The sequence below is a fragment of the Staurois parvus genome, unplaced genomic scaffold (genome assembly GCF_062004578.1).
Source record: "Staurois parvus isolate SC_StPar_1 unplaced genomic scaffold, SC_StPar_1.0 ptg000390l, whole genome shotgun sequence".
In the NCBI taxonomy this organism is placed as follows: Eukaryota; Metazoa; Chordata; class Amphibia; order Anura; family Ranidae; genus Staurois; species Staurois parvus.
The window spans coordinates 4,377,744-4,390,671 of record NW_028318186.1 but is presented as its reverse complement, the minus strand read 5'-3'; the positions used below and the strand labels follow the sequence as shown (position 1 = coordinate 4,390,671).

The 12,928-nt window shown below is 41.8% G+C and overlaps 1 protein-coding gene across 1 annotated transcript in view; it reads right to left on the bottom strand.

The window, feature by feature from the left end:
- The window catches only part of LOC149455561 (cytochrome P450 2K4-like), a 41,755-nt gene that overhangs the window by 15,302 nt on the left and 13,525 nt on the right, over positions 1-12,928 (bottom strand). Inside the window, exons 4-6 of the mRNA XM_089686011.1 lie at positions 10,713-10,873; positions 1,186-1,359; positions 604-745 (exon numbers count right to left, since the gene is read on the bottom strand). Coding sequence (XP_089542137.1) covers positions 604-745; positions 1,186-1,359; positions 10,713-10,873 — 477 coding nt within the window. The remainder of the gene's footprint in view (positions 1-603; positions 746-1,185; positions 1,360-10,712; positions 10,874-12,928) is intronic.

Here is a 12,928-nt window from a genome sequence, read left to right as displayed (position 1 = left end):
AGTGTAAAATCTGGTGCAGCTGTGCATAGAAACCAATCAGCTTCCAGGTTTTATTGCCAAAGCTTAATTGAACAAACTGAAGTTAGAAGCTGATTGGCTACCGTGCACAGTTGCACAAGATTCTGAGTGCACCAGTTTTAGTAAGTATCCCCCTATATGTCATTATATTGTCACACTTCCTTGTTATCTTATTTTTAAATCAGGTTTTTAATAATAATTGTTTTCTTATGTATTGTACAACCACATCTTTTGCTATTGTATAGTTATATAATTTTACTATTATTCACTAAAGAAATATTGAATATAAAATGTCCCTATTCCTGTTCTATAGTAATTTTATTTTTCAGGCTTCTTGCTTTGTTAAATTTTACCCATCACAATTTAGAGCTTACCATGCCCTTTTTGAAACTAGCTTGCCTACTAGTCTTGGAAATGGCCTGAATTTAATATCAAGATTCCCCCTGCTCCCCCCCCCCCATAGACTTCATTAGGGTTCGATGGTAAGTTAGGATTTTGTGGATTTCAATTTGATGAACACTTCGCAAATCGAACTCAGATTCGCTAATTTCTAGTAATAATAATACCTTTACAATGAACACTTACTTTGAATTTCTGGGTACTGTATCATATATGAGAGGGCCCAACGGATGGTGGCTGAGGTGGTTTCAGTCCCAGCCATAAATAAAGTTGTCACTGTGCTCAGCAAATTCCTTTCATGGAAATATGTATTGGGATCCGATTTCTCCTAGGAAACACAGTAACAAATTATAAAAAATATGGAGAACCGATTTAAAGGTTAGGTGCAATACAAGAAAAAACATGAAATTTAACAACCAATTTAACAAACATGAAATGTAAGCCAATATAATATAGGTGTAGACAGACAAAGTAGGGTTGTTGTACTGTCTGTGTCCTCCAGAATGTTAACATCTTCTTGGGCATCATGCAGGATAACAGATGTCACATCTGCCTATTCTAAAGGCCAATACCACATTCTGAAAAAAATGCTTTTTGTCTGTTTCCCAGTTGAAGAGACTTTAGCCATAAAAGGAAAGTATGGAAAATGTTCCAAATATGTACAAATGACAGCAATAAAAAAACCAACAAACAAAATAACATATTTTGTCTGAAGTTGGACTTTAAACCTGAGCATATGACATCACCAGGTAATTATTCATTTTTTACCTCCTCTTGCTTGACAAGGAATGCATCAATAAACCCTCTCTGGTCATCTCTATCCAGTCCTTTCAGGTGCTCCACAAACTCTGTCTTCAAAAAGTTGTGTATATCTTCTATATTCTGCATCACCTGGCTGTGTGCACCACACAGGTAATAGAAGATGGGGAAGAAGTTGTAGATCTAAAAACAAGACAAAATATTATAAATGTTGGGACCTTGCTATTTTGCAGTAGTAGTTGTATTTTTTGTTTCTGGACCTGCTGGAAGCAGTTGGGGGTGGAAACAACCTAAGTATTCCTTGACTTCTGATCAATGCTCAGGTCATTTACTGAATCTTTTAAGCAAACTCAAGCAGCGGCAGATCCCAATCTTTAGCTCAGGAGCAGCGGTGAAGCTTGCATTATTGGTGGCACTGACAGTGCTACCAGGGGCGGACTGACAACTTATGGGGCCCCCAGGCAATAGGGGATCATTAGGCCCAAACTCAAAAAAGCCTATGAAAAAGGTACCAGGGGCATCTCATGGGGCCCCCTACTGACTCCGGGCCCTCGGGCAGTGCCCGAGTTTCCAAATGGTCAGTCCGCCCCTGAGTGCTACTTATTTCTTGCTTTTTAAGCTTAAGTAATGTTTCCCCTTTAATGACATAATTTTGATACCACTGAGGTATGATTACTAGCTTATAGCATATATATATATATATATATTCACCAGCCACTTTATTAGGTACACCCAGGGGCGTCCCTAGGGTTGGTGTCACCCGGTGTGGTAACACGTGGTGTCACCCCTACAGAGGTGGGCGGTCCCTGTCGTACACACACAGCCTGGCTCTTCCCCTCCCTGTGTCCCCATAGCACCCCCGGACCGGTGTGGTAAGGTGGGCGGTCCCTGTCGTGCACACACAGCCTGGCTCTTCCCCTCCCTGTGTCCCTGTAGCACCCCCCGGACCGGTGTTGCAAGATCATTTAACCCCGTATACGCTGCAAGCCGATGATACCCGCAAGATGGATCAGATCTATGGATTGGGGAGCATAATGGATCGGAGTCACAGGGAAGGGAAGAGCCAGGCCGTGTGTGCACGACAGGGACCGCTCACCTCTGGAGGGGTGACACCATGTGTTACCGCATATCCGATCCATTTTGCGGGGATTGTCGGCTTTACTTTTTGGTGTTACCCTGTGAGATATGTGTCACGCGGTGTGGCGTGCACCCCCCACACCCACCTAGAAATGTCACTAGGTACACCTGTTCACTTGCTTAGTAACACAAATTGCTAATCAGCCAATTACATGGCAGCAACTCAATGCATTTAGGCATCTAGACGTGGTGAAGACAACTTGCTGAAGTTCAAACTGAGCATCAGAATGGGGAAGAAAGAGGATTTAAATTACCTTGAACGTGGCATGGTTGTTGGTACCAGACAGGCTGGTCTGAGTATTTCAAAAACTGCTGATCTACTGGGATTTTCACACACAACCATCTCTAAGGTTAACAGAGAATGGTCCGAAAAAGAGAAAATATCCAGTGAGCTGAAGTTGTGCGGACGAAAATTCCTCAGAGGTCAGAGGAGAATGGGCAGACTGGTTGCTGCAACATGCAGATAGTAGGGTCAGAATTTGGCGTAGACAACATGAAAGCATGGATCCATCCTGCCTTGTATGAATGGTTCAGGCTGGAGGTGGTGTAATGGTGTGGGGGATACCCAATAAAGTGGCTGCTGAATGTAAATACACACATATAGTCTAAGCTTACTATTGTTAATATAGTATCTGCCATTAATGTTGTTTTTGTTGAAGTATTGTGATATCTGGGCTTCCTTTGGGGTTCCCCATGCCTCCTGCATCTGCACGTAGGGGTTGCCTGCACCTGGCCAATAGGTGGAGTCTTTATGGGTCTTTCCTGCCTTCCTGTTTTTTCTAGTTCCCACCATATGAGAGACCTTTGGAATAATGTACATCTGCATACTTTTGTTATGTATCAGTCTCTATTACAGCGCTAATGTATATCATGTACAGTTGTGTTAAAAAAAATAGCAGTGTGTTGAAAAAAGTGAATAAAGCTCAAAATCCTTCTAATAGCTTTTATTTCCATACACACAAATGCATTGGGAACACTACACATTCTATTCCAAATCAAAACATAAAGAAAAATATATCAAATTTGTGTTGTTCCTCTAAAAACATTGAAGAAAAGTGAATATTAGACTGTTCAAAAAAATAGCAGTGTTTGTATTCTTCTTTACAAACTCAAACATTCACTATATAAACTGAAAAATGTTTGAAGATTTTGCTTTCCTTTGAATCACTTAATGAATATTTAGTTGTATAGCCACTGTTTCTAAGAACTGCTGTACATCTGTGTTGCATGGATTCAACCAACTTCTGGCACCTGTGAACAGATATTCCAACCCAGGATGATTGGACTACATTCCACAGTTCTTCTCTATTTCTTGGTTTTGCCTCAGAAGCTGCATTTTTGATGTCACCCCACAAGTTTTCTATTGGATTAAGATCCGGGGATTGGGCTAGCCATTCCAGAACGTCGATCTTGTTGGTCTGGAACCAAGATGTTGCACGTTTACTGGTGTGTTTGGGGTCGTTGTTTTGTTGGAACACCCATTTCAAGGGCATTTCCTCTTCAGCATAAGGCAGCATGACCTTTTCAAGTATTCTGATGTACAGTGTTCCCTCGTTTTTCGCGGTTAATGGGGACCAGAACCTTCCGCGAAAGCTGAAAAACCGCGAAGTAGTATTTGCCCCCAGGAATGAATGCGAGACAATCAACATCATGGACAAGACTGGCGAGATACAACAAAAGAAGATGCTAAGTGAGGATGCAATGATGCGCAGACAATCAACTCACAGAGATAAATCCACTCGTACTCTTATTGGTCGATGTCACACTGGAAGCCAATCACGCGCCTTTATGAAAGCCCGTGGTATGTACAGTACAGTACTCTGAGTCAACTCATCTCTTTGGTTAACAGACAGGGATCCTTCTCTCTCGTGCATCAACATGAAACAACGCTCCTTTCCACAATGTGGCTGCTGACCCGCGAAGCACTGAAGCCGCAAAACATGAAGCGCGAAGTGGGGAGGGAACACTGTATTCAAACTGATCCATGATCCCTGGTATGCGATAAATAGGCCCAACACCGTAGTATGAGAAACATCCCCATATCATGATGCTTGCGCAACCATGCTTCACTGTCTTCACAGTGTACTGTGGCTTGAATTCAGTGTTTGGGGGTCGTCTGACAAACTGTCTCCGGCCACTAGACCTAAAAAGAACAATCTTACTTTCATCAGTCTACAAAATATTGCTCCATTTCTCTTTAGCCCAGTCAATGTGCTCTTTGGCAAATTGTAACCTCTTCAGCACATGTCTTTTTTTCAACAGTGGGACTTTGCGGGGGCTTCTTGCAGATAGCTTGGCTTCACATAGGCGTCTTCTAATTGTAACAGTACTCACAGGTAACTTTACACCTTCTTTGATCTTCCTGGAGCTGATTGTTGGCTGAGTCCTTGCCATTTTGGCTATTCTTCTATCCATTCGAATGGTAGTTTTTCACTTTCTTCCAAGTTTTGGTTGCCATTTTAAAGCATTTGTGATCATTTTAGCTGTGAGCCTATCATTTTCTGTACTTCTTTATATGTTTTCCCCTCTCCAATCAACTTTTTAATCAAGGTACGCTGTTCTTCTGAACAATGTCTGGAACGACCAATTTTCCTCAGAATTTCAGAGAGAAATGCACTGTAACCAGCATGTACAACATTTGCTGCCTTCCTTCCTTAAATAAGGGCAATAATTGCCACCTGTTTTTCAAAGAATGAATGACCTCACTAATAGAACTCCACACTGCTATTATTTTGAACATGCCCCTTTCAATTAGTGATTCAATTACACAGAATCAGCAGCATGCATGTCATGACTGTTGGGTCTGTTGGATTTCTATTACTCTACTACACCTGCTAGTAAATTATTTGCCATGTAGAAATATCATTTCTACCAAAAACAGTGATTGATCAGGTTAGTGATGTCTGACTGCTATTATTTTGAACACAACTGTACTTATATACTGTATGTAAAATTATTCTATATGCATGTATATATGTCTCTCGTTCTTCTCTATTAGTGGCTACTATCCTTGTGAGAGAGAAGGCAGAGATTTCTGTGAAACACGTTGAGGAATTAAAGCCATCTTTACAACAGACATCATACTTTATTAAGGTTTTTGTTTTACCTTTTTAACTTCGTGTTTTGATGTAATGTATGTTCCTTGCACCACACCAGTGGTTTCTCTATAGTGTAACCAGATAACTCTCTCTTTTTGTGACTATTTAAGTTGGACTCTTGCCAGCTTTTATATATGATATTAATAAAGAGGAATAGGGGAAATGATTCTCCCCATTGAATTTTAATATTAGTTTCTCAGTGTGTCACTTCTTGGGGCACCTTAAAAGTCCATATGGTTTAATTTGAAATTTCTTATGCATTTGTTTGGATGTGGTGTTCCCAGATTCATTCTTAAATCAACCCACTACTATATTCAATATAAGTCAGTAATCATAAAAAGATCAGCTTTGAGGAGCCAACAGGCAATACTGGTGACTAGTCCTTTACCCTCTTCTTACCTTTTTTGGGCATAACTTCCATAGAACAGGTCCATTTTAATAGAGGTAGTGAGGGGCTGGCTGAGGAATACTGTTAAGGACCAGCCAGTGGTAGCCTCTAGCGTTCCACAGACCAGAATTCCCCAGGGCGCGGAATCTAAGTTCCGACCTGCTTGTTCACCAGAGCCCCTGATGGTGGGGATGGACTTGGAGCAAGCCGAGACCAGGTTGCGGCCCCTGGGTGCAACCAGCTGTGGTAGAGGCACCTTTCGGTGGTACGCAGAAGGTGAGAGTCTGATGTGAGGTGGTAGAGTAAGCGAGGTCAGACAGGCCGGGTCAGTAACAGCGGAGCAGGTCGGTACAAAATGGCAGGCAGAAGAATAAACAGGTCACGGTCCGGGTTTGGCAACAGGAGATCAAAAGTGCAGGAGCAGGCAGGAGAATGGTCAGGCAAGCCAGGGGTCAGAGCAAGAGAAGTCAGCAGATCAGGATCAGGCAGGGTCAGTAGCAAAGTAAACTCACAGGAAAGATCATACGGCACTTGAGCATTGCAAGAGCTGGGGTTTAAATATCCCGCCCGACTCCTGACAGGTGCTCCTGTGTCCTAGTGCTTGCCCAGCACCGTCATTGGTGACAGGCGCGCCTGGGTCCTAGTGCCTGCCTGCCTGTACGTTTTGTCCGGATTCTACTCATGTGCGGATTCGATCGCCGTAGCGATCTTCCCATTCCCTGACAAATACTTCGAACACTGAACTTTCTAGGCAAATCTAGAAGGAAGTTATACTACTAGGGATGAGCCAAACTGCCTTGGTTTTGGTTCGAGCAAGGTTTTTCACACTTCAAAGTTTGGATACTTAGCCTAAACTCCATTGAAATCTGGGCTAATAGGCAAATGATTTTCAAGAAATACCACTATGGTGAGCAATTCCCCTGGGAACATGTGCCATTGCAAAAAACATTTTTAAAAATACCATTTGACCAGCTTTTTTAAAGCTCTGACACTTACAAATGAAAAATGGTTTTCAAAGAGCTAACAAATTACATATCTCCTCTGGCTTAAAAAGGTACACAGACCCCGCCAAAGGTATCTTACGTTCAGACCAAACCGCTGGCTCAGCCTTGGATACTACTTGAACCTGAAAATGGTCAGCTTAGTCTGTCTGAAGAAACTCAACCAACTGCCTATATTTTAAGACAGCCTTTGGGTATCCTGATGTTCCTAGCCCTCCTTCCTTCTATTTAAATGTTTTAAGGTTTCTACAAAGTGACCCAAGTGAGCCTGTTCTGTCCCATCTATATATATTTTTTCTGTTGTTGTACTGTATCAGGTTACTATTGTTTTGTAGTGTGCTACCATCTAGTGATAGTTTAGGGTTACATCAACTTGTTTATTTATGTGATTTGATATCTCCTTCTGTCTTCCCCTTCTTTTTAATGCTAATTAGGTAAAGTTATTGTTTTCTTACACTTCAAATAATGACAAATATCCTCTTTATAGCAAGTATCTGAAGCAAAAGTGTGTTGGATTCAACTTCTATGTCTTATTGAAAAGTTAATATACCTATGAGTGATGCCAAGTCAACAGCTGACTGGTATGCCAATGCATAAAGTGGCATTTGAAACAAAACTGAGCCCATGTTATTTTGACTAACACCCTAGGGCAGCAATGGGCAAACTACGGCCCGCGGGCCGTATACGGCCCGGCGGACCTTTTAATCCGGCCCGCGGAGCTAGGCTCCCGCAAGGCCAGTGGTCGGCAAGCCGCGGCTCTTTACAAATTTAGATGCGGCTCTCCTGTGTGCCGGGCGCCCGCTCCCCTCCCTCCTCTCCTCCTCTCCCCTCCCTCCTCTCCTCCTCTCCCCTCCTCTCCTCTCGGATGGCCGCCCCCCCTCTCGGATGGCCGCCCCCCTCCCTCCTCTCGGACGTCAGGACTCTGCAGCTGTCAGGATGTAGGCGGGGCAGCCAGGATGTAGGCGGGGCAGCGTGACGAACTCCTCTCACAGTCCTCCCTGAAGACCAGAACGGCGCGGGAATACGAGAGGAACGCGCGGACCAAAGGTAAGTGAATTGACACAGGGGGGGACTTACTATATGGGGGATGAATTACTATATGGGGGACTTACTATATGGGGGACTTACTATATGGGGAATGAATTACTATATGGAGGACTTACTATATGGGGAATGAATTACTATATGGGGGACTTACTATATGGGGGACTTACTATATGGGGAATGAATTACTATATGGAGGACTTACTATATGGGGAATGAATTACTATATGGGGGACTTACTATATGGGGAATGAATTACTATATGGAGGACTTACTATATGGGGAATGAATTACTATATGGGGGACTTACTATATGGGGGATGAATTACTATATGGGGGACTTACTATATGGGGAATGAATTACTATATGGGGAATGTATTACTATATGGAGGACTTACTATATGGGGAATGAATTACTATATGGGGGACTTACTATATGGGGGATGAATTACTATATGGGGGATGAATTAATATGGGGGATGAATTAATATGGGGGATGAATTACTATGTGGGGGATGAATTACTATGGGGGATGAATTACTATATGGGGGATGAATTACTATAGGGGGGATGAATTACTATGGGGGACGAATTACTATATGGGGGACGAATTACTATATGGGGGATGAATTACTATATGGGGGATGAATTACTATATGGGGGATGAATTACTATGGGGGATGAATTACTATATGGGGGATGAATTACTATGGGGGATGAATTACTATATGGGGGATGAATTACTATATGGGGGATGAATTACTATGGGGGATTAATTACTATGCTTACTATGGGGGAATATTACTATACTTACTATGGATGACACATACACATCATTCATCTACTCTTGGTCCGGCCCCCGGGTCCAATATATGAACCCATTGCGGCCCTCAAGTCAAAAAGTTTGCCCACCCCTGCCTTAGGGAGTAAATAAAGGAATCATGAAGTGGACGTGCCTAGAGTAAGTAAGCAGATGGGAACATCTCAATGTGGCCTATTATGTCATCTGTAGTTCACTTGTCATGACCTCAGGGTAAGTGTCATAACATGTAGATAAAGATATAAAGTAAAAGCTTGATACTAATCAACCTGTTAAAGGATCATATTCTTATACAGTCATGGCCGAAATTGTTGGCACCCTTGATATTTTTCCTGAAAATCAAGTATTTCACACAAAAAAGGTATTGCATTAACACATGTTTTGCTATACACATGTTTATTCCCTTTGTATGTATTGGAACAAATATAAAACAGAGGCAGAAAAGCAAATATGACATAATGTCACACAAAACCCCAAAAATGGGCTGGACAAAAGTATTGGCACCCTTAACTTAATATTTGGTTGCACACCCTTTGGAAAACATAACTGAAATCAGTCGCTTCCTATAACCATCAATAAGCTTCTGACACCTCTCACCCGGAATTTTGGACCACTCTTCCTTTGCAAACAGCTCCAGGTCTCTCTTATTGGAAGGACACCTTTTCCCAACAGCAATTTTAAGATCTCTCCACAGGTGTTCAATGGGATTTAGATCTGGGCTCATTGCTGGCCACTTCAGAACTCTCCAGCGCTTCTTTGCCATCCATTTCTGAGTGCTTTTTGACGTATGTTTGGGGTCATTGTCCTGCTGGAAGACCCAGGATCTTGGACGCAAACCCAGCTTTCTGACACTGGGCCCTACAGTGCGACCCAAAATCCTTTGGTAATCCTCAGATTTCATGATGCCTTGCACACAGTCAAGGCACCCAGTGCCAGAGGCAGCAAAACAACCCCAAAACATCATTGAACCTCCACCATATTTTACCGTAGGTACTGTGTTTTGTTCTTTGTAGGCCTCATTCCGTTTTCGGTAAACAGTAGAATGATGTGCTTTACCGAAAAGCTCTATCTTGGTCTCATCTGTCCACAAGACGTTTTCCCAGAAGGCTTTTGGCTTACTCAAGTACATTTTGGCAAACTGTAGTCTTGCTTTTTTATGTCTCTGTGTCAGCAGTGGGGTCCTCCTGGGTCTCCTGCCATAGCGTTTCATTTCATTTAAATGTCGACGGATAGTTCGCGCTGACACTGATGCTCCCTGAGCCTGCAGGACAGCTTGAATGTCTTTGGAACATGTTTGGGGCTGCTTATCCACCATCCGGACTATTCTGCGTTGCAATCTTTCATCAATTTTCCTCATCCGTCCACGACCAGGGAGATTAGCTACAGTGCCATGGGTTGCAAACTTCTTGATAATGTTGCGCACTGTGGACAAAGGCAAATCTAGTTCTCTGGAGATGGACTTGTAACCTTGAGATTGTTGATATTTTGCCACAATTTTGGTTCTCAGGTCCTCAGACAGTTCTCGTCTCCTCTTTCTGTTGTCCATGCTTAGTGTGGCACAGACAGACACACAATGCAAAGGTTAAGTGAACGTCTCTCCTTTTTATCTGCTTTCAGGTGTGATTTCTATATTGCCCACACCTGTTACTTGCCCCAGGTGAGTTTACAGGAGCATCACATGCTTGTAACATTCTTATTTATCCGCAGTTGTGAAAGGGTGCCAATACTTTTGTCCAGCCCATTTTTGGAGGTTTGTGTGACATTATGTCGAATTTGCTTTCTTTCCTCCCTTTTTTTGTTTTGTCCCAATACACACAAAGGGAATAAACATGTGTATAGCAAAACATGTGTTAATGCAATACGTTTCGTGAGAAATACATGATTTCCTGGAGAAATATCAAGGGTGCCAACAATTTCGGCCATGACTGTATGTCATAGTGGCCAAATAAAACTGTCATTTTATTTACTCATATGATAATATATACAGTATATAGTCATATCAACACAAACACACGTATTATATTATAAAATGTATATTGTATTTTACCGAAACCGAGGGACTCCCAACAAGCCTCATGTTCTCACTGATAAGTCCAACGAGTCGGAGTAAGATGGGATGTTGGTAATCAAAACGGTGCCCAAAGATGATTGATATAATTATATTTCCAATGGCAAAGTTTGTTTTAATGGTCAAGTCTTCTGGTTTGCCTATTATGACAGAAAAATAGAAACTTAGATCACCATTGCAGTCATGATGATTCTTGAAACAGCAGCAGTAGCTCAACAAATTGCCATTACAATGTATTGTTTATTCATGTAATTTGTTATGCTGCAATATAGAGAAGGAGGATGGGGCTACCCCCAGTATCCCTGCTCTCAGTTTATTCATATATATACATATATATATATATATATATAGAGAGAGAGCTTCTAACATGGAATACATACAGTATATATATATATATTTATATATATATATATATATACCATGTTAGAAGCTTGGATAGTTTACTGTGAAAATTAGGCTTCATATGTATTTGTTCATGTATGCATGTATAAAACCTCTGCTTTTACTGTAGCACCCTCCTAGAATAGGTTGCTAGAGAGGTTAAGGTAAATTTAGCTTTTTTTAGCTCCTCTGTAGTCAGTGGAGCAGTATGTGATCATTTTTGGCTGTTCTAGGTCTTGCTGGCTGCACGCTTGACTACTTTTCCCTGTTTTCTAGTAGATTCTAGAATGTAGTGGGCTGGAGGAAGAAGACCCTGGGCCTGAATATCCATGCATCTTCAGCCAATCTCTGGAGGAGAGAATGGCTAGTAGGTGTTTGAGGGGTTCATAAATTGCTTAGGGCCTGGAACAGCAGGGTTCTTGTCCAGGAGGAGAAGACACAGCCTGAAGGGATACTGCCCTTCTGGACAGATTAGATGAAGTCTGCAGGCATTCAATAAGGTCCTAACTCTGGGAGAGCTCTGGATGGCCTATTTTCTGAGTGGAGCTGGAGTCAATTCAGAGGGAAGTCACTGAGGATCTGGCCCTGAGGCTCACATGAGAAGTGTCTGGCTGCTATACTTCAGCTCCAAAGTTGCTGACTTAGGACTGCTCCAGTATTTGAAGACCCCAGAGCTGCATGTGTATTTATCTATTGCTAGTCTAAGTGGAGGGTCACCCTGAAGAGTCTAGTTGAGTCAGTGCCCTCTGTTACTTTGTGCACTATATTTGCCATATCCCAAGGCTTACCCTGCACCCCAACTAAGTTCAACCAGCATTAGACCCTAAAAAGATACTAGCTGTCTGGTTATTCTGCTGTGAGACTGTGGACCTGCTGTGTGCCTGGCTGACATTCACTCATTTGGGAATAGAACTGGGACAAATCTGCAGGGCCCATTTGGGATCTGTGCTACATTAACCTACAATGTTGAGATAGTTTAACTACTTGAGCTCCAGAAGATTTTACCCCCTTCATGACCAGTCCAGTTTTTGCTATTTAGCACTGTTCTATTTTAACTGGTAATTGTGTGGTCATGGAGCGTTCTACCTGAATAAATTTATATAATTTGTTTTCACACAAATAGAGCTTTCTTTTGGTGGTATTTGATCATGTTTTTATTTTATGTGATATAAATGAAAAAAGACTGAAATATTTAAAAAAACAATATTTTTAAATGTCTGCAGCAAAACATATCCAATAAAAATTTTAGAAAATCAAATTTCTTCATAAATGTAGGCCAAAATGTATTCTGCTACGTCTTTTATAAAAAAAAAAATCCCCAAAAGTTTATATTGGTTGGTTTGTGTGAAAGTGTGTGTATTGCAGTGAGGGAGCAGTATATACAGATTCCCTCACTTACTGGCGCTGTCTTTGCCGACTTTAATTGTAATTCCTGGCTTTTTTTTTCTTCTTTCTTTATAGCTCCAAGAAGGAACTGTCACTCGACCCTGCCACTGAAGTAAGGCTGGCCATACACTATACAATTTTCTTCCAATTTCTGCCCAATTTCCTTTAGATTTCCCTTTAGTGCAAGGGGCCTGCCTAATTGGATACAATTTAGGTTTGTCCTCATATATATATGGTTTTTGGTAAATTTAAAACAAAATTCTGAAGAAAATTGTATAATGTATGGCCAGGGGCGGGGTCACCAGATATTGTCCCTGGGTAAATCCGCCCCCTTGTTTACTTTAGCGGCAGGGCGAATGACAGCTACTTCTCTGTGCTATAAAACAAAGGAAAAAAAAGCCAACAATTAAAATTAAAAGTGACAGTGA